The sequence below is a fragment of the Dermochelys coriacea genome, chromosome 27 (genome assembly GCF_009764565.3).
Source record: "Dermochelys coriacea isolate rDerCor1 chromosome 27, rDerCor1.pri.v4, whole genome shotgun sequence".
In the NCBI taxonomy this organism is placed as follows: domain Eukaryota; kingdom Metazoa; phylum Chordata; order Testudines; family Dermochelyidae; genus Dermochelys; species Dermochelys coriacea.
Genome location: NC_050094.1, coordinates 567,446 through 589,927, shown reverse-complemented (window position 1 = coordinate 589,927; position 22,482 = coordinate 567,446). Strand labels below are relative to the sequence as shown.

At 51.3% G+C, this 22,482-nt stretch overlaps 1 protein-coding gene across 1 annotated transcript in view; it reads right to left on the bottom strand.

Moving 5' to 3' along the window:
* Positions 1-22,482, bottom strand: part of ARHGAP27 (Rho GTPase activating protein 27) — a 77,432-nt gene that overhangs the window by 38,941 nt on the left and 16,009 nt on the right. The window contains exon 2 of the mRNA XM_043503235.1: positions 15,540-16,430. Coding sequence (XP_043359170.1) covers positions 15,540-16,367 — 828 coding nt within the window. The 5' untranslated portion in view covers positions 16,368-16,430. The remainder of the gene's footprint in view (positions 1-15,539; positions 16,431-22,482) is intronic.

Sequence of the window (22,482 nt, the reverse complement as noted above, 5' to 3'; positions counted from 1 at the left end):
TTTCCTTCCAGGGTTTAGCCCCAGAGGTAAAGCTGCTGCTGACATCAATGGTGCAGATTCCAATCCCAAAGGCCAGATTTGCAAAAGCAGGCACAACCTGGGGTCCCTCGAAAGCCCAGCCTGAGCTGCTGAACCCCTGCCCCTTGTGCACACAGAGCATTCTGCTTCTGGTAGCTCTGCTGGGGCCTTATCTGGGCCCTGTGGCTGTAAGGCCTGGATGTGGAACAGCCTTTGGGGCACAGGCCCACAGCCTCAAGGACATTTAGGCTCCAAACGTCCACTCACATCAAGGGAAGTTGGGAGCCCAGATACCTCTCTGGAATTGGGCCATAGAGTTTAAGGCCAGAAGGGAGCGCTGACACTGGGGGAGCGGGCAGGGAGGAGTGGTGACACTGGGGGAGCGGGCAGGGAGGAGCGGTGACACTGGGGGAGCGGGTGGGGAGGAGTGGTGACACTGAGGGAGGGATGCGGGGTGGAGCGCTGACACTGGGGGAGTGGTGTGGGGGGGAGCGGTGACACTGGGAGAGTGGTGCAGGGTGAAGCGCTGACACTAGGGGAGCGCTGACCCTGGGGGAGCAGTGCGGGGCAGAGTGGTGACACTGGGGGAGCAGTGCAGGGTGGAGCGGTGACACTGGGGGAGCGGGCAGGGAGGAGCGCTGACACTGGGGGAGCGGTGACGCTGGGGGAGTGGTGTGAAGGAGAGTGGTGACACTGGGGGAGTGGTGCGGGGCGGAGCGCTGACACTGGGGGAGCGGTGATACTGCGGGAGTGGTGCGAATTCTAGTTCTGATTTACACAGTTCCCGGTTGAGTTTTTGGAAGGATCTTTTCCCCAGCTGTCCCAGAAAAGCAGCGCGTTTCCCGTCATTATGGTTGGGAATGTCCTGGCTCTAGGGGCGAGCGGAATGGCTGAACGGGTCTCTGCCTAGCACGAAACGGGGCTGAGGCATGCTTGGCTCCTGCAGATGCTGCTTCATGCCGCACAGTCCGTGTTGGAAGGAAGCCGGCGCGCTGGCTCTGGGTGGCTGGCAGGGCTGTGGCAGCCAATCGCCTTGGTGGGGTGAGGCTCTGACAAGGGGTGAGGCTCTCTGGCATGCGGCACACACCGCCTCCTGGTGCTATTTATAGCAGCGCACACGGAACGCCTGCAGCCTTTGCACCAGAGCACAACGAGTGGGGTGATTTAATGGATTAACCAGCTGTGTCAGGTGTGGTCTAAGGGGTAGGGCACCAGCCAGGGAGTCAAGAGAGCTGGCTCCTGGTCCTAGATCTGCCACAACTTCTGGGTGACCTTGGGCAAATCAACCCCCCACCCCTCAAAAATCCTCTTTCCGCTCCTGCTCTTTTTCTTGTCTGCTCTCAGATTATAAACTCTTGAGGGCAGGGACAGTCACTGCAGAAGTGTATGTACAGCACCCAGTGCCATGGGACCGGCCAGACTGGATCAAAGCCAAGGGTCAGCCAGGCTAGTGTCCTGTTGCTGAGTGGCTAAAAGATCCCCCCCACCCAGCCTAAGAGGGGATCATTAGGAAGGTGTAAGAATCCTACAGTAGCAGCTTGGGATAATCTGCCCCCGACAGGTCTCATGCTGTTCTCTGCTAGGCAGAGATTGATGGAAGCCCTGTAGATGGCAGTTTAATACCCCTCCCAGAACTTGTGATTGTTAATTATGATAATGCTAGAAGGCTGGATAGCCTCGTCCATAGCAATGTCCAATCGCTTTCTGAATCTCCTTAAGTCCGTGGAGTCAGCAATTTCATGTGGCAGGGAGTTCCACAGTCTAATCACACTATGTATGGAAAAAGCATTTTCTTGTATCAGTTTTGAATTTCCCACTGTCTAATTTTATTTACCAGTCCTTTGTCCTTGTTCTATGAGAGAGGGAGAAGAGTGGCTCCAGAGCTCCCTTCTCGAGCCCACTCATTATTTTAACGTGTCCCCTCTCCTTTCTCCTTTCTGAGATGAACAGTGGGGCCCTGATTTGGAGAGCCTGTGGTGCACTTAACTGAAGCATTGCTGGGCTGACTGCTGTCCCACATATGCTACCACTTGCTGGTATTTTCCAGGACCACTACTCTCCGCATGCTGGGGCCCTGGGGATCATGGCAGAATTGGCTGTGCATCCTGGAGGCCTTTTCAGTGTGATGAACTAAGTTCGGGGCTGAGGGATTAGATACCCCTCCTGCAGCTAGGACAAATGTAGGGAACCCCATTCCCCTGGGAATCAGAGAAGTGTCAGGCTGGAAGGGACCTCTAGAGGTCATCAAGTCCAGCCCCCTGTGCTGAGGCAGGACCAAATAAACCTCGACCATCCCTTACAGGGATTTGCCCAGCCTGTTCTTAAAAACCACCAGTGACAGGAACTCCAAACCTCCAGAGCCTGTTCCAGAGCTTAACCACTCTGAGAGTCACAAAGATTTTCCTAATATCTCACCTAAATTTCCCTTGCTGCAGATCAAGCCCATCACTCCTTGACCTACCTTCAGTGGAGATGGAAACAATTGGTCACCATCCTCTTTATAACAGCCCTGAACATATTGGAAGATAGTTATCAGGTGTGTCCCCCGTCCCCCCCAAGTCAGTTGTCTTATGTCAGGACAAAACAAGCCCAGTTGTTTTAACCTTTCCTCAAAGGTTTTCTGAGCCTTTGATAACTTTTGTCCACATTTTTCCTAGTGTGGCACCCAGAACTGGACACAATGCACCAGCTGAGGCCTCACCAGTGCCAAGCAGAGCAGAACCATTACCTCCTGTGTCTTACACACACAACATTCCTCTTAATACAACTCAGAGTGATATTAGTCTTCTGTGCAGCTGCATCAGATTGCTGACTCATCTTCAATTTGTGAGCCACTGTCACCCCCAGATTGTTTTCAGCAGTACAACCATCTAGCCAGTTATTCTGGATTTTGAAATTGTGCCTGTGATTTTTCCTTCCTAAATGCAGTATTTTGCACTTGTCTTTACTGAATTTCATCTTGTTGATTTCAGACCAATTCTCCAATTTGTCAAGGTCATTTTGAATTCTAATCCTGTTCTCTAAAGTGCTTACAACCCCTGCCAGCTTGGTGTCACCTGCAGATTGTATAAGCATACTCTCCAAGTCATTAATGAATATATTGAATAGTACTGGATCCAGGACTGACACCTCCCCCCTCGCCCGGGACCCCACTAGATATGCCCTCCCAGTTTGACAGCAAACCATTGATAACTACTCAGAGTACGGTCTTTCAACCAGTTGTGCACCCACCTTATAGTGATTTCATCTAGACCACATGTCTTTAGTTTGTTTATGAGAGTCATGTGGGACAGTGTCAAAAGGCTTACTAAAATCAAGATATCTCACATCTACTGCTTCCCCCCATCCACTAGGCAAGTCACCCTGTCAAAGCAGGAAATTAAGTTGGTCTGGCATGATCTGTCCACGACAAATCCATGCTGGCTGTTCCCTAGCACCCTATGAGCTGCTAGGTGCTCACAAACTGATTGTTTAATCATTTGTTGCAGTATCTTTCCAGGCAGAAAAGTTAGGCTGACTGGTCTATAGTTCCTCTTTGTTCCCCCACGTAAAGATAGGCATTATGTTTGCCCTTCTCCAGTCCTTGGGGACCCTCCCCTTTCACAGGGGCCCAGAGCCCCGGTTCCAGCCTGAGCCCAAACGTCAACATCGCTATTAATTGAACAGCCGCGGTGTTCAATTGCAGTGTAGACCCCCTGTCTGTCTCAGGTGCCTCCAATCCTCTGTCATCACAGATGACAGCCTCCCTGCCCTGGAGATTCTTCCTGCCTTCTCAGGAGCTGTTCTGGGGCAGAGACCCACTGGCCTCCTTCCCACAGTGAGAGAAGTTTCATTTCCTCAGCACCCCAGAGGGATGTTCCTCCTTCTCCTGTCAGGGAGCAGCTGGATAGGGCACAGCCCTTCTAGTGTCCTACTGCCCCCCATAGTCTCTGCTTTCTCACCCACTGCCCGAGCTTCACTCCATGCCTGAGAGTTCACAGCCAGCCAGAGGCATGAAGGTGTGATTGCCCCTGTCCCCCAGTCCCTCAAGGCCCACCAGTGCTACTTCCTAATCCAACCCATCATGGTATGGTCTCATATTGAACCACCCCACACTGGACCTGGAGCCCACCATCAAAAGAACAGCTGGGGTTTCCCTGGACACAGGGATAAACCAGAGCCAGTTGAGAAATGGAATCTTCGTCTGCAGTAAATTGCAACATTTCCACATTTTTTGTCCTGATGCTAGATGAAAGATTGAACTATCAAAACTTTTCAGCACCACTGGCTTCACTTCAGTTGGGAAAAGTCAGAAGAAAACATCCTGCTAACCTGTGTTTTGTTTGGATTTTTGGAAACAAAAACAACAACAAAAATCCATCGGTTTTCCAACTGGGTTTTGAGGACTTTCCGGGCTCTTCCCCCTTCTCCACTGGGAACTCCCGCTCTCCCACGTGTTGGCCCCTTCTAGCTGGAAACAATTAAAAAGTGTGAAATGCGTTTGCCCATTTTATCACACCTATTTACCTCCCCTTGACGCACCCCCATTCTCATTCCAGTGGGAAAAGTAGGGCAAAAAGCCTTGAAAATCCCCAAACCAATCAGAAACACTGAAAATTTTCAATGTAACAAAAAATGAAAACCCATCACAAAACTGTCAAAGCGTTTCAGCGGCGCTGCTGCTTGCCCCACAGAAAGACGCCGTCCAAGCTGACTGGCTGCCATGCAGCCCCATTTCCAGGGACAATGTTTTGTTAAATGTTGACCTGTGCTAGGCAAAACCTTTTCCTCTGCCAATGAGAACAGCGGGCTTGGCAGGGTGGGCACGTCCAAGAGTAAATACACCGCAATGCAAAACCACCAGTGCAAGAGGGCAAGTGGAGAGCATCACATGGCACTACCAGCTGGAGGGGTAATCCCAACATGGAAATTTTACAACACTGGGTTTAGGCCAGATGTGGACCCAGTATAACTACGGCTGCTATACCAGTACCACTCATCGTGTGGACAGAGTTATACTGGGAAAGGGTGCCTTATATCAGTAGAGTTTATTGCCCTTCACATCACACAGGGATTAACATGACAATACAAATCATTATAATACTAAAACAATCCAACAGGAATTACGACCATTCCAGCTCAGTGGCGACATACATGTATCTATTAGGGCCTAGCAGGTCTTTTAGAAAGAGGGACATAGCCCGAATAACAAGCCTGAACACAAACAGCGCGAGGCAAGAGATAAAACTGGCATGAGTGGGTAATCTGCAGTACAAACAGGTGAACAACAGGTTGGCATGCCTTTGGCGTGACATCTAGTAGTGAAAACAGACATGCATAGGCAAAAAGTTCACAGTCTCCCTGTCAATGTGTTTTGTGTGTGGTGTTAGTCCTCACCGTGTAGCTTCCTGCAAAGTTTCGGCCTCTATCCATGTTTGCTGAATGTCTTGCAGACTCACCTTTCAGCCTGAAATGTCACAGAAATAAAAAGCTCCCCATCTACTGCTAGCAGTTCTGGCTTAAGAAGGGCAGTGCATGACAGTCCCATGCATGTTATGCATCTTCCACTATAAACAAAACCCTGGGTTCAGGGAACGTCCAGGCTGCCTGAAGAAGGACGCTGAAATCAAGAGGAATGGCGAAGAGAAGTCTAGTCGTGCCACATTAACTCTGCCCTGGTGCATATACAGAGACAGTCTAGTTACAAGAAAAGGAGTACTTGTGGCACCTTAGAGACTAACAAATTTATTTGAGCATAAGCTTTCGTGAGCTACAGCTCACACTAAAGCTTATGCTCTAATAAATTTGTTAGTCTCTAAGGTGCCACAAGTACTCCTTTTCTTTTTGCGAATATAGACTAACACGGCTGCTACTCTGAAACCGGTCATAGTCTAGTTACACAATCACCAACTATTTCCCAGTGAAATTCCACACCACACTTTTTTCTGCAGGCAGATACACAAGCGTGGCCTCTTGTGCTCTAGTTACTTCTTCAGGTTTGTTCACACAGCTGACGACCCGTAGGGCACATCTACAATTCCTGACTTGGGTAGATGTACGTGCATTAGCTCCGACTTCGCTAATGTGCTAAAAATAGCCTCATGGCTGCCGCAGCATGGGCTGGCCAATTGAGTATGTACCTAGGCTCTCAGCTGGTGGTGCAGTCGGGTGACTAGCCTGAGTTGCTGACCATGCATGCTGCCACGACACACTGCTATTTTAAGTTCTGATTGAGCTAGTGCATGCACAACTACCTCCAGCTGCTGTGTAGACATAGCCTGTAATCCACACCCATGAAACAACACTGCTCTTGAAACCTCGCTCTACCATGAATCGACACGTCTGCCACAAGCAACAATATCTCAGAAGAAGCCAAGGCCCTCTTTCAGGTTCCCCATGGCCTTGCAGTGTGGCAGCTCTTTCTAACCAAGGGCTCTGCAGTGAGTGCCAAACCTTACGGCTCCACTCGGCTGCCCCTGCTCTGCTTGGAGCTGCGGAGAGAGAGGTCTCTTTCAGATGAGTCGGTGCCAGGCTTTCTGGGTCAAACCCAACTTCTCAAACTCTTGCAGGGCTTACGAGGGAGCCGGAGCTCTGGTGTAACTTACTTCCTAAGCCTTTAGGGTGAGCTAGGGTCTCTACCACACAGTAGGCCTTCCGCTGACTGCGCCCTTCGGGGGGTTCAGAGCCCCCTGACCCAAATGCTGGGGAAGCAGGAAGAGCTTGGTGCTGCGGCAGCCTTGTGCAATGCACCCCTTAATTTTGAGGCCTGGTTCTTCTGGGACTGGGGAATATTTGTGCCGATGCTGCAGCAAACTGATTGCAGGAGATCCCCGGCATGGGGCAGGTCTCCGTAACTGAGGGTGGGCTGGAGAGGAGGCAGCAGGGCCCAGCAGGAGTCGTGCTCTGTAGCGGTGGTGCCCAGGGAAAAGCTGGTAGGTTTTACTCTGACGTTTCTATTGACTGTAGCAGAAAAGCCCTAGTCACTGCCCGCTGCCACCTGCTCCCCTGGCCTCAGATCAGACCCAGGCTGCTTCTCCCTGCTCCCAGCCCTTTCTGCTAAGGAAACCCTGGCCCTGAGCATGGGCCCCGCTGGCCCAGTGGCTAATCCACCGCTGTCCTGGCAGCCCATCAGTGAGACCCTGTCCCCTCCCCTCGGACTGGCAGCTGAGTGCTGTGCCTGATGTCACCCTGTGTCTCTCTCCACCCTGCCTTGACTGGGGGGTAGGAATCCTGGCTCTGTTATCTGCCCCGATAGCACATCCATTCTTCCTGGGAGTTTTCCTGTCCTGTGCTCCAGGTGCATCGTTTTCGGCAGCTCGAGCCAGTGACCACTCAATGGAACTGGGCTCCGGGAGAGCTCAGCCTCCCTTCATGTGCGGCTTCAGAGAGGAGCAAAACCAGCCTGCAAGCAGAAAGTAGCCCCCACACCATCACCAGCTCGTGCAGTGTACCATGAGCCTCACAATGTTTGGTGTTGCTCTTAAAGCCCCAGCTCCTGGAGTCATGTTAACTTGTTAGACTCCCAGCTTTCTTTCTTTTCTTTTTTTTAAGTAAGTTTTTAATCCTCCTGCATGCGGAGGACAACTTGGGAACGTGATCTGAGTGTGACCCTGACGGTTCAGAAACAAGAACCTGAACTTGATTGTATTTTTTTAAAAAATCTCATGACTTTTCAGCCAACCTCATGATTTGTGAGGTCCTGACCTGGGATTTCTGAATGCTTAGGGTTGGCCAAACTGACTGACTTCCATCCAGACACTGGTGGAGTGTTATTAGTATTTTTAATATTATTATTAAACTGCGAGAGGGGAAGGATGGCCCAGTGGTCAGAGCACTAGCCAAAGGCTTGGGAGAGCTGAGTTTATATCCCTGCTCCCCACAGACTTCCTGTGTGACCCTGGGCCAGGTATTTGGTCGCTCTGTGCCTCAGTTTACCATCTGTACAATGGCGATAACAGCCCTGTCCCATCCTGCATGGGAGTGTGAAGACAAATCCTCAAAGCTGGCCAGAGACCGACAAATCCCTTTCACGACAGTTTTCAAGAGTTCAAAATCTGTTTTTGTTTGGCCTTGGAACCAAACCTTGGACACGTATCAGAACATGAGTTTTCAGATCCAAAGGGTCAAGGTTGCACTGCAGGTCTCTCTCTCTGTCTCTGACCAGACGGCTTCCCCTGAAAACTGTCAAGCTTGATACATTTCCACTAAACAATGTGGCTTTGATGAAACAGCATTCTGGAACTCTTTCTTTGAAGCCCAAATAAATACCTTCTAATAAACACATTAAAGACTGTGAGGGGCGCAGAAACTCTAGTGAGGAGGCCCTTAGAAGTACCGTTTTTATTATTTAATACGTTTAGTCGTTTATTTGCACTGCAATCATGCCTCGAGCCCTCCAGTGCTAGAGGTGTTTGAACGAGCACTGCGAGAATTGATTGTTTATGGGAGAGACAGAGAGAATCTCCTCCTCATTCTCCTGCTCAAAAAACACGGAACCAAGAAAAAAAATCCCATCGGCTAGAAACATTCAGGAGTGAACATTCCCCTGTGGGAGCAGCCAGGCCTGAACGAACGGAGCAACTGTCAGAAAGTACCATGTGGCTGACAACAGGGTTTGAATGAGAACGGTCCGGCAAGCCGGTCTGGCTCCCAGCTTAGTCAGCTTTTGTATAACACTCCCCACACCGGCTGCGCTACTCCAGAGCAGGACAGCTTGTCCCCGGCTTTGTCTTTATTGACTTACGCACGACGGCTTAACGGCAAGCCACAGAACCAGTTCGAAACCTGCGTCAGCGGCTGCGAGGGACGAACTGGAGGCTGCTGCACAAGTTAGTGGTGTTTAGTTCAACGCCCCCGGGATGGAAAGGTGGAAATGATGGCCTGACCCTTCGCAGCTCATTGATTTGCAGGTCAGAAGGGACCATTATGGCATGACCCCCTGCACAGGACGAGGGGGAGACTTGCTCTCGGGCCAAGAAGAAGACATGGCCCTTTCGAGCAGGCCGAGTGAAGCAGGCAATGCCAAACCCTCATTACCGGCAGCTGGAATTTCTCCCTGTCTCTCCAGCCACCAGCAGCGTCAGTGCCAGGAAGAGAGTCTCGGAGCACCTTGGGGAGGGGCTGAATGTGAAAAGCACCATGGCCTGACGTCTGGCAGGCTGCACCCACCCACCCCGCCCAAACTGCACCCGGGAGCAGCAAGCAGCAAGCAAAGGGAAGGAGAGCCGCCTCGCCCTGCACCCTGAATCACAGCAAACAGCTCCCTCCTCTGGGCCTCACGACCTTTCCAAGCCGGAATCCTCCACAGGGATCCCAGCAACTCAAACTCTCGTGGCTCCCAAACTTGGCCACTGAAACCGTGTCAGTGCCTGCAAAGTCCAGGTCTCCCAGCCAAGTGCCCAGCAGGCACCTAACTGATATCAGTCTTTTACCCAGGGCTTAATTTGTGCCAGGGCGGGGCCCCAGCACCTCTGGGCCTGGCAGCTCAGAGCCCTGGCACCTCTGGGCTTTTAAAAGTGAGGGGGCTATGGCCTGCTGGCCCGCCTCGTTTGGCGCCCCAGGTGCAGAGAGAAGGCACCAGGACGACTGGAGGGCAGGAGAAGACGCCTCACAGAAGAGCCATAAGGAGCTCCGTCTGTTTAGCTCATTGCAAAGCAGATTGCGAGGTGCCATGTGTAAATGCCTCCACAGAGTGAAGAGGTGGGTAAAGGGCCCGTTATCCAAGCAGGGAAAGGCAGAATAAGACCCTGAGGTGGAAGCTGAAGCCAGAAAAAGTCACGTTAGAAATCTGGCACAAGTGTGTACCAGGGAGGAGAATTAAAACCCTGGAACAAACTCCTGGGGCTGTGGGGGGCAGGAGGGGAGGGGGGGAAGTGGATTCCTCATCTCTTGATGTCTCCAAAGCCAGGCTAGAAGCCTTTCTGGAAGCTGCTTTAACCAAATACAAGCACAGGAGTAAGGGGGCGAAGGCCTTTGCTCTCCAGGAGGTCAGACGAGATGATCTAACGGTGCCTTCGAGCCTTAGGGCTTGTCTGCACGGGCACTTTACAGTGCTGCAACTTTCTCGCTCAGGGGTGTGAAAAGACACCCGCTGAGTGCAGCAAGCGCTGTAACGTGTCAGTATAGACTGTGCACCAGCGCTGGGAGCCGCGCTCCCAGCACTGGTAGCTATTCCCCTTGTGGAGGTGGTTTTTTAGAGAGCTCTCCCAGCGGTTTGCCACAACTACACAAGGCACATTAAAGTGCCCCTCATTAAAGCACTTTATTGTTGCCAGTGAAGACGTACCCTTAGACGCTAAGAGTCTACCCGTACCCCAGGCAAGGTCCTCCCATCGCTATGGGGCTGCCTTCTAGCAGGAGCAGAGAAGCAGGGGCAAAAGTCCCACCAAGGGCTGATATGCTGTAGCTGGCAGCCCAGAGGGCCAGCGTGCCCAGGCAGTGGGGTCCAACAACCCAACCACCCCCGCCCAGCCACTGCAGGGTGCCCCCCCTTTCCCTGGGAGCCGGTGAGGCCCTGGCTGGCTCCCCGTCAGGAGGCACTGGCTGGGAATTGGGCGTTTGGGCAGCAGATGGGGCAGGTGAGCGCCAGGACAGGGCAGCTGACAATAGATAGGCCAGTTGATCCCCAGCAGATTCTGTGGCCTAAGCCAAGCCTGGCTGCATCCTTATCCTGTACAATCCCCTGGAAACCAATCTGGATCCATCCGCTGGCTGGTGCTGGGACTAAGGGGAGGCTGGTCCCCTATTCGGCAGCTGCTGCAATGACACTGAAGGTGCAGCTCCCTCCCTGCCCCGGCATCCCCGCCCGTCCCTGCAACGCCCCCTGCACCTTGGTCAGTTGTGGAGGGAGCCCAGCACTGGTTCCAGGCCTGGGCCTAGAGGGTCTCTGTGCTGGGAGCATTCCGGGTGGGTCCCCCCACCCCACAGCCTTTCACGCCAGGCTAGCTGATGCAAAGGGGCTGCAGAGCTGCACTGCACAGGGTTATAAGGGAAGCGTTACACCACCATAACTATGATGGGAAGTGGCAGAGCTGGCTGGAAAATGGGAGTCTCCCTGGCTGACCATCTGCCCCTCATTGGGTGGAACAGTTCCCAAAATGTGGAGTTCAAGTCCTGGTCCCTGGCGGAATGATTCCAGGGTAGCATTTGTCCCGGATTCCTTGGGGCGCCGCTTGGTGCCTGCCGGAGGCCCCGGGGTGGGACCAGCCTCTTCCAGGTGGGCCTTAGCCCCGCTCACCATGAGGCCCTGCCCCTTCTCCTCCTCTTCCACTGAGGCCCTTCCCCTGGCCAGGCTGAAAGCTGGAGCCGGGCCATGATAAGAGCCACCCAGGGAGCCTGGGCCATTGTGGGGAGTCCAGACCCTCCACCCACAGGCGCCAGCTTCCATTTTTCTGGGTGAGTGCTCCACACCCCCCACCCTGCCCCATCTCCGCCCCTTCCCCCCAGGTACTCCTATCACCCCGACTCTCTTCCCACTCCACCCCTCCCCAAGAGCACTCTGCCCTGGCTCCACCTCTTCCCACCTCTGCTCCGCCCCCTCCCTCCAGTGCCCCACCCCCGCCCCACCTCTTCCCACCCCTGCTCCGCCCCCTCCCTCCAGTGCCCCACCCCCGCTCCACCTCTTCCCACCCCTGCTCCGCCCCCTCCCTCCAGTGCCCCACCCCACTCCACGTCTTCCTGCTCCTGCTGTGCCCCCTCCCACCCACTGCCGAACAGCTGATTGGGGGGTGGCTGATGGAGTCGCTGTCTGTGCCACCAAGTGTCCTGGATAGCGCGCCCTGGGGGACAGGGACACAGGCTGGGGCTTGCTTTCAGGCACCTCAGCCCCCCGCCCAGGGCAAGTGGAGCATCTGGGGTTCCCCACAGCAGCACGGGCTCCCTGGGCGGCTCTTACCATGGCCCAGCACTGGTTTTTGCCTTGGCCAGGGGGCAGGGCCTCAGGGGGAAGAGGAGCAGGGCGGGGTGGCCACTGAGTGGGGCAGGCTCCTGCACGTGTTCCACTTTGCCTTTTTAAAAGGTGGTCACCCTCGTTCTCCAGTGTCCCCCCATTGCTGGTGATTTTATCAGTCTCACAATATTTAGTATCTTTTACTAAATCATCAGCTCCTGGAGCCTGATGATTCTGCAGAATCAAAGCATTAGACAGACAGTGAGCACCTAGCTCTTAGCCTTGTTGGGAAAAGTGGGACACTGAGCCGCTTGTGAGCTCAGAAAGCAGGAGACAAAGGAATGGAACCCAAACCGGACAGCTTTCATGGCCCTCACCCGTGGCTTGGAGCCTGGCTGTTGCTCTCTTAATGCTTGGCATGGGAAATGCTGAGGGATAGTTTCTAAAGCTGACCTGGGAGCTGCTACTAGCCACTTCCTCAAGAACTAAGAGGAGAGGAAGAGTATTGAGAAGAAAATACGGCAGCTTCAAACTGCCCCGCATCTGGAATTGAACATGTTTGCTGATTTGCTGAGCCACAAGCTGCAGCTGAAAAGGCACCCAGGCTCCCGGGGCAGGAGAGGGGGAGCAGTAACCCAAGGGACCCCGCTGCAGAATGCTCAGAGTCACAGTGGCCCCTGCTGGTCCCTTGCCGCTCTGTGACCACAGACAGGCGGAGAGAATTTGATAACTAAACAAGGTAGCATGAGGGTTCTAGCTCTGACACCAGGCTTCCACCCAGAGATCACCAAGCACTTTGCAAAGGCACCAGAAAGTATCATTAATCTCCCTTTACCGATGGGGAAACTGAGCCACGGGGGAAGGAAGTGATGTGTCCAAAGGTCACAGACGATCAGGGCTGTCTCTAACTTCCCAAACAATAATGCAAAAGCCCGAGTATTAATGTCACAGCACAGTTGTCAGAGAATTCCAGCGCTGGAAAGGCAGGCAGGGCCTGAAATTCAGGTTTCCCCACAACATTCACGCAGCATTAGTGCATGTGAGGCGCTGGCAATAGAAATGCTGCTGTGAAAAGGGTAGGAAAACTCTGAACTCAAGTTATTTTCTATCCAACTTTGCTTGGTTTTGGGACTGTGAAATCAGAGCAACCTCTGGGAATGCCCCAGGCTGCGGAGCTGTTGTACGAGGACTATTCATGGGGGCATGACTGGGGCCTGGGCCAGCCCCCATGGGGGGCGGCAAAGGAGCACCACCTAGGTCTGCTCCTGGCCCTGCACCTGGGGTCCTGGCTGCCAGCCCCATACCCGGGGCTTTGTTGCTAGCCACGCGCTCAGGGCTTTGCTCCCGACCCTGGCTGCTGGCCCTGTGCCCAGGGCTCCGTGCCTGCCCCCAGCTGTGGCACCAGCCTCAGCCCCCTTACCCATCTGTGTCCCCTCCTCCTGGAGCCGCAGCCCTGGCTCTGGGGGGTGGGAGGGCACAGACAAGGGTAAGGGGGGGCGCGAGGTAAAAAGTTTGTGGACCACTGCTCTACACTGTTGTGATGATCTTTGTACAAAACACACCTAGTGAGGCAGGGGCATAGCCACGGGTGGGCCTGGGTGGTCTACAGCCCACCCACTTAGCATCCAGGCCCACCCAAATCTGAGCAGGGGCGTGGTGCTGCCAGAGCTTCTGGAGCGTCACTCGGGCACCAGGATGGAGCTCTGCGCCTGCCCATCAGAAAGCTACGCTCTAGCCGCTCTGCCCTGCCGTTGTCTGAGCCGCCCCATGCACCTGCCCAGCTCAGCAGGTGAAGCCCTGTCAGGGCTAGGAAGAGGGCATTGGGGGAGAAAGTGAGTTAGCACAGTCTGTCATTGCCCATCCACCCCAATTTCCACTCCTAGCTACGCCGCTGTTGGGAGGTATCATTTGAAAATTAAGAACTTGCTGGTCAGTAACACCATGGTGCAATGTGTGCAGCAATATTATATGCAAAGTTCGGAACATGTGATGAAATCAGGACTGAGGGGCGTTTGCCAGACAAGTCTGGGGAGGGGTGAACCTGTTTCTCAAAGACAAAGCACAAGCTGACGCCTCTAGCCAGGTGCCATCAGAGCTGATGGGCCATCACCTGCCAAGTGGCCATTCTTTGGCAAGGAGAGGGGCAGGGACAACAGCTCTGCATCTTAGCAACCAGCAGCATGGACTCTCTCGCCCCCCAGCTCCATGCCTCCTTGCTCTCAGCTGCAAAGAACTTTATCCAGGGGTCACTCTCGGGAAAAGCCATATCCCAGGGTGACTGTAAAAGTGAGGGGCAGCTGCAGCCCACCCATCTCTCTCTTTTCACCTCAACCAACACAACAAGCAGCCATGGTCTTTGGGAGCAGATCTCGGCCTGAAAGCTGGGTCAGCAGCGCTACGAGACACATGCGGCAAGGGAATCAGCTCGAATCAGGCCGAGTTTGTTCAGTTTCAGAAGCGGTTATCTTTGTTTTTCTTGTGACTATTTCTGACCAGCACTCACTTCAAGTCTCTCTCTGTCTAAGTCACACAACTTGTTTTAGTCTTTAATTAAAACGAAGCCAGTGATGGAATTGTGGGGGTAACTCCGTTTTGGGTGGCAGACAAGTGCACTGATCTCCTTAGAGGCGCAACAGACCTAGGGTATCTGGACTACCCAGGAGAGGGCTGGCCAGTGCAGAAAACACTTGGGAGGGGAATTCAGGACCAGGAGTGTGTTGGGGTCACCCTGAAAGTAGTAACCAAAGGCTGCTGGGAGCCAGACTGTGGCTAGTGTTTGCTGACAGTCTGCTGAGGCCGGAGCTGCTGGACCAGGGCTGTGGCTACAGACACACACTTGGGGTTTTTTTTCCACCAAATGCATCCGATGAAGTGAGCTGTAGCTCATGAAAGCTTATGCTCTAATAAATTTGTTAGTCTCTAAGGTGCCACAAGTACTCCTTTTCTTTTTGCGAATACAGACTAACACGGCTGCTACTCTGAAACCTGACACTTGGGGTGTGACACTGTTTGGCTGTTTGTGAGCAGCCTGGGTGGGAGCTATGGCAGCAAAGCTCTGTGAGGCGCCCCAGGTTGCAGGGCAGGGCTGCCATAGCCCCTTGCTGGCCTGGCTCGCGCCCCGCAATGGCAGAACACTCCTCAGAGATGTTGAAGGGAAATACTAGGATATTCTGCCCCCTCCGGTACAAGCTCTGCAGGCAGAACATGTCGAGCTGGCGTCCTTCCAGCTCAGCTATTCAGCCTCGCCAGCTGGGGCGCTGCATGGAGTTAGGAAGCTGATTGCTTAGGACAAGCTACAGGACTGGGCCTTAAACAGACCAGACAGACACAGGGCTGAAAAAAATAAAGAAAGGCAAGAAAAGCCCCTTAAACCCCCCAGACCAGCCCTTCCAAGGGTTTCCTCATTGCCCTGCAGAAGCACTGAAGATAGGAGCACAAAGCAGGTGTGATCATGGCAGAACTTTGCTCATCGTCGGCGCCTTTTCTCTGAAGCGCTCCAGGTGCTTACTAGTCCTGAAATTAGCAGCATATTCCTTGCCCCCGCACCCTGGCAATGAGGGAACCCCGGTGGGGGGGCACTTGCCCAAGGTGGCTGAGTCAGCCTAGGGACCCACGAGTTCCATTTTGTGGCCCAGAAGGAAGCTGTGCTACTCACCTGAGCTGGCCGGCTGGACTCTGCCCAAGTACCTGCCTTCTCCTGTCTCTTCAGGTCCTTGATGGATTCATAAATGTCCTCAGATTGGCTCTTGCTGAGAGGCTGCGGGGAAAGCAAAGAACCCGCTGCGGTCCCCACCCTGCGTGACTCCGTGTGACCAATGCTAAGTTGGGGGTTGGGGGTGACCCTGGCCAGGTCCTCCAGCGACTGTGTCGGGCACATGTGCTCCATGTGGGTGATGTGCAGTGCCGGAGAGTGACTGGTCCTCTTTGTGCAGTGAGGGTTGTGAAATGAGCTCAGCACTGGAGGGGAGTCTTTTCCCTCTTCTATAGCTCGAGTCAGGGTCTTGCCTTCAAAGCTGGTGTCTTTGCAAGTGGGCCCCAAAGTTCCAGACCATGAGCACATGGACCTAGCCCCCAAGTCAGTGTCGCATTCATTGGCATCCACTTTGTGCTGCTCTTCCTGCTGAGCAGTGCTCAGGAATTTGTACTCGTATGCCAAAGGCTGGTCCTGGCCAGCCCTGGCTGGCTGTAGGACAATTGTCTCCACGGCATCCTTGGAGACCAGCTGTCCAGGGGTCTCTGGAGGAAGCTCAAACACACTGGTGGGCCGGGTGACTGGGGGCAGCTCCTTCACGTACTTTGCCGGGATGTAGAATGGCCGGGCGTCCTTGCTTTTTTTAACATGCCACCAGTGATCGTTTGTTCTTCTCAACAGGACGTACCGCTCATTGGGCTTTATAGAAATGAGCGTCCCGTCCTTAGCCACGTACTCAAACTCGTACTCCACTAGGACGCACACATCCTCCAGAGCGCCGGCCGGTTCCATGTCTGGCTGAGGAATCCCTGCACCTTGGAGCTACTTCCTGTGAACAGTTCCTGTTTCCTCCGCCTGAAAGACAAGAAGCAGGGGAACAAGTTTACAACCCGCTAGCCCTGTCAGAGCCTGCTTCCCCCTGCTCACTGATGCAGTCTGTGTGTGTGTATATAAATCTCTCCTCTGTTTTTTCCACCAAATGCATCCGATGAAGTGAGCTGTAGCTCACGAAAGCTTATGCTCTAGTGGATTTGTTGGTCTCTAGGGTGCCGCGGGTGCTCCTTTTCTTTTTGCGAGTGCAGACTGGCACGGCTGCTGCTCTGGAACTCTCCTTACAGTTTTCGGAGTGGCAGCCGTGTTGGTCTGTGTTCGCGGGGGGAGGGGGAGTGCTTGTGGCGCCTTGGGGACTAGCAAATTTGTTAGAGCATCTCTAAGGTGCCACAAGTACTCCTTTTCTTTTTGACAAATGCATCCGATGAAGTGAGCTGTAGCTCACGAAAGCTTATGCTCAAATAAATTTGTTAGTCTCTTTCCAGTCACCCTCTTTACTTCAAAAGACCTGATTTCAGCTGAACCCAACCATCACCTGTTAACAGGGAGAGGAATTAACCAGCATAGGTGTAGTTGGACTTTTATATTTGGGGGGCAGGCTCCAGTCAGGCCAATGGGGCCGTGCCTGGGGAGGGCTCTGTAGTAACTCAGAGCCCTCCCCATCTAGTGTCCCATCTCCAGCTATTGGAAATTTTTGCTACTGGCCATCACCAATGGGCCACATGCCATTGTAGGCAGTCCTGTTATAACATCCCCTCCATAAACTTATCAAGCTCAGTCTTGAAGCCAGTTAGGGTTTTTTGCCCCCACTGCTCCCCTTGGGAGGCTGCTCTAGAACTTCACTCCTCTGATTGTTAGAAATCTTCAAGCCTAAACCAGTTTATAGCCATTTGTTCTTGTGTCCATATTGACACTTAACTGAACTCCTCTCCCTTCCTGATATTTATCCCTCTGATGTATTTATAGAGAGTGATCAGATCTCCCCTCAGCCTTCATTTGGTTAGGCTAACCAAGCCAAGCTCTGAGTCTCCTCTCATAAAGTAGAAAGAAAAGGAGTACTTGTGGCACCTTAGAGACTAACAAATTTATTAGAGCATAAGCTTTCATGAACTACAGCTCACAACATTGGATAAGGTAGGTTTTCCATTCCTCAGATCATCGTTGTAGCCCTTCTCTTCACCTGTTCCAGTTTGAATTCATCTTTCTTAAACATGGGAGACCAGAACTGCACGAAGTGTTCCAGGTGAGGTCTCAACAGTGTCGTGTATAATGGTACTAACGCCTCCTTATCTCTACTGGAAATACCTCGCCTGATGCACCCTGAGACTGCATTAGCCTTTTCACGGCCGCATCACACTGACGACTCATAGTCATTCTGGGATCAACCAATACACCCAGGTCTTTCTCCTCCTCTTTCGTTTCCAATTGATGAGTCCCCAGCTTATAGCAGAAATTCTTATTGTTAGTCCCTAAATGCATGACTTTGCACTTTGCACTGTTAAATATCATCCCATTTCTATTACTCCAGTTTACAATGTCATCCAGATTTTCTTGTATGATATTCTGGTCCTCCTCCATATTGGCAATACCTCCCAACATTGTGTCATCTGCAAATTTTATTAGAACATTCCCACTTTTTGTGCCAAGGTCAGTAATAAAAATGTTAAATAAGGTTGGTCCCAAGACTGATCCTGAGGAACTCTACTAGTAACCTCCCTCCAGCCTGACAGTTTACCTTTCAGTATGACCCATTGTCGTCTCCCCTTTAACCACTTCATTATCCATCTTTCAGTTCTCATATTAATCTGCATCTTCTCCAATGTAACTAATAATTTCTCATGTAAAATTTGTATCAAATGCCTTCCTGACATCCAGGGAGATTAGATCTACTGCATTTCCTTTGTCTAAAAAATCAGTTCTCTTCTCAAAGAAGATAGTAGTAACTTAGGTATGTCTTCGTTAGCAACATTAAAGCGTTGCTACATGGCTGTTTTCAGAATAGCAGCCGTGTTAGTCTATATTCGCAAAAAGAAAAGGAGTACTTGTGGCACTTTAGAGATTAACAAATTTATTTGAGCATAAGCTTTCGTGAGCTACAGCTCACTTCATAACTACATGGCTGTGTAGTCGCAGCACAATGCTGGGAGGGAGCTCTCCCAGAGCTGCAAAAACCCACCTCCACAAGGGGCGTAGCTCCCGGTGCTGCTGCACTGTCTACACGCAAAAAAAAAAAGGAGTACTTGTGGCACCTTAGAGACTAACAAATTTATTTGAGCATAAGCTTTCGTGAGCTACAGCTCACTTCATCGGATGCATCATGAAAGCTTATGCTCTAATAAATTTGTTAGTATCTAAGGTGCCACATGTCCTCCTTTTCTTTTTGCGAATACAGACTAACACGGCTGCTACTCTGAAATGGTCCACAAGAGGGAAGTGAACCCAGCTCTCTCAGGTCCAGCCTAATGCCCTGACCTCTGGGCCACCCACTGCTCTACTAAGCTCCTGAGGCCCACGCCAATTCCTATCTGAGTCACCAGGAGTCGGGTTGAGCCTGTGGGCTGAGCTGGACCACTTTGCTGCACAGACTTGTTCCATCACACCTGGCTGCCTCCTGAGCCAGCTGCTGAACTTGCACCACTGACTTGCCTGTTGTTCCTAGGGAAGCACAGAGCCCTGGTGCACCAGTATCAGATGCTCACCAGGGACGGGGGACATATTTTCAGCAGAGCTGGGTGAAAAGTGGAACTTCAGCTCACCTTTGAGTTTCAGGTGGGGGTTTCAGAGCTGAGTCAGCCAGAGCCTGTCCCAGAAAGGGCCTGTTTGCTGCTACTCAGGGCAGATGGGGCCAAACAGTCATAAGAACAGCGCTCTAGAAGAGCACCATCTAACTTGAGCTGAGTGTCCTAATCTGTCCCCACACATGCAGCTCAGATTTAACAACCAGCTTCTCCAAATCTGGCCTGGATGGCAGACTGCACATCACCTCCTCAGTCCCTTTGGATTCTGGAGGGCGGTGCAAAGCTTTTGGAATGATCCCAGTGGGGTTTGCAAACTTGGGCCCAGCCTGAGATTTTGGGTAATAAAAGCCGGCAATTCCAGCTGAGTTGCCCTTTGAGGTTCTGAGACGGATCTGCAGCTCACTGAGCTGTAGCTCACGAAAGCTTATGCTCTAATAAATTTGTTAGTCTCTAAGGTGCCACAAGTACTCCTTTTCTTTTTGCGAATACAGACTAACGCGGCTGCTACTCTGAAACCTGTCAATATTAGTGGTAGATATGCCCAATGGCCTGTGATGGGATGGGATCTGAGTTACTATAGAGAATTCTTTCTTGGGTGTCTGGCTGGTGAGTCGTGCCCACATGCTCAGGGTTTAACTGATCACCATATTTGGGGTTGGGAAGGAATTTTCCTCCAGGGCAGATTGGCAGAGGCCCTGGGGGTTTTTCGCCTTCCTCTGCAGCATGGGGCACCGGTCACTTGCTGGACTGCACTTGAAGTCTTTAAACCACAATCTGAGGACTTCAAAAGCTCAGACATAGGTTAGTGGTTTGTTACAGGAGTGGGTGGGTGACATTCTGTGGCCTGCATTGTGCAGAGGTCAGACTAGATGATCATAATGGTCCCTTCTGACCTTAAAGTCTATGATTCAAAACAGCATGACCTCCTACAGCTGCTGTATTTGTGCATTGCTGTACCAGACCCATGATTCACTGCCCAGCTCTCTCTGGAGCTGCTGCACAGAACCACTCGCAAATATGCATTATTTAGAATAGATCCTGGCACCGCAGAACGAGGGCACTCAAGCTTCTCAGTGAAATGTTATAAGACTTTTTTTGAACATAGGCCAAACAACATATTTTTACCCTAATCTCATTTTTGGAAATGACTGAAACTTTCCAAAACAATTCAGCCTGAGACTGAGACCCAGCCTGGAAGATTTCAGTCTGAATGGCTGAATTTTGGCAAAGTTATAAGCAACCCAAACCAGGGTATTAGAATGAGAAGTATCAGGCAACCTTAACTAAAGGTGCTGTTACTAGCACTGCCAGCAATGCCCCTCTGCCATGTACATTGGTCAAACTGGACAGTCTCTACGTAAAAGAATAAATGGACACAAATCAGACGTCAAGAATTATAACATTCAAAAACCAGTTGGAGAACACTTCAATCTCTCTGGTCACTCGATTACAGACCTGAGGGTGGCTATCCTTCAACAAAAAAGCTTCAAAAACAGACTCCAACGAGAGACTGCTGAATTGGAATTAATTTGCAAACTGGATACAATTAACTTAGGCTTGAATAGAGACTGGGAATGGATGAGTCATTACACAAAGTAAAACTATTTCCCCATGTTATTTCTCCCCCCACCCCATCCCCCACTGTTCCTCAGATATTCTTGTTAACTGCTGGAAATAGCCTACCTTGCTTGTCACCATGAAAGCTTTTCCTCCTTTCCCCCCCGCTGCTGCTGGTGATGGCTTATCTTAAGTGACACTCTCCTTACAGTTTTCAGAGTAGCAGCCGTGTTAGTCTGTATTCGCAAAAAGAAAAGGAGTACTTGTGGCACCTTAGAGACTAACAAATTTATTAGAGCATAAGCTTTCGTGAGCTAAGTGAGCTGTAGCTCACGAAAGCTTATGCTCTAATAAATTTGTTAGTCTCTAAGGTGCCACAAGTACTCCTTTTCTTTCTCCTTACAGTGCGTATGATAAAACCCATTGTTTCATGTTCTCTGTGTGTGTATATCAATCTCCCCTCTGTATTTTCCAGCAAATGCATCCGATGAAGTGAGCTGTAGCTCACGAAAGCTTATGCTCAAATAAATTTGTTAGTCTCTAAGGTGCCACAACTACTCCTTTTATTTTTGCAATACAGACTAACACGGCTGCTACTCTGAAAACAATCAAGATAATGGATTTCAAGAAGGCAGATGTTAGCAAACTCAAGGAGTCGGTAGGTAAGATCCCATGGGAAGCAAGTCTAAGGGAGAAAATAGTTCAAGAGATTTGGAAGTTTTTCAAAGGGACATTTATTAAAGGTACAAGAGCAAACTATCCCATTGGGTAGGAAAGACAGGAAGTATGGCCAGAGATCACCCTAGCTTCACCAGGAGATCTTCTATGATTCTATGATCTGAAACTCAAAAACAAAAACAAAAGAGTTACAAAAAGTGGAAACTAGGTCAAATTACAAAGGATGAATATAAAAAAGCAACATAAATATGTAAGGACAAAATTAGAAAAGCCAAGGCACAAAATCATAGAATCATAGAATATTAGGGTTTGAAAAGACCTCAGAAGGTCATCTAGTTCAATCCCCTGCTTAAAGCAGGACCAATCCCCAACTAAATCATCCCAGCCAGGGCTTTGTCAAGTTGGGCCTTAAAAACGTCTAAGGATGGAAGTTCCATCACCTCCCTAGGTAACCCATTCCAGTGCTTCACCACCCTCCTAGTGAAAGAGTGTTTCCTAATATCCAACCTAGACCTCCCCCACTGCAACTTGAGACCATTGGTTCTTGTTCTGTCATCTGCCACCACTGAGAACAGCCGAGCACCATCCTCTTTAGAACCTCCCCCTTCAGGTAGTTGAAGACTGCTACCAACTTCCCCCACACTCTTCCCTTCTGCAGACTAAATAACCCCAGTTCCCTCAGCCTCTCCTTGTAAGTCATGTGCCCCAGCCCCCGAACCATTTTCATTGCCCTCCACTGGACTCTCTCCAATTTTTCCACATCCTTTCTGTTGTGGGGGGACCAAAACTGGACACAATACTCCAGGAGTACTTGTGGCACCTTAGAGACTAACAAATTTATTAGAGCATAAGCTTTCGTGAGCTACAGCTCACTTCATCGGATGCATTTGGTGGAAAAAACAGAGGGGAGATTTATATACACACACAGAGAACATGAAACAATGGGTTTATCATACACACTGTAAGGAGAGTGATCACTTAAGATAAGCCATCACCAGCAGCAGGGGGGGGAAAGGAGGAAAACCTTTCATGGTGACAAGCAAGGTAGGCTAATTCCAGCAGTTAACAAGAATCCCTGAGGAACTGGGGAGGGGGGGAGAAAT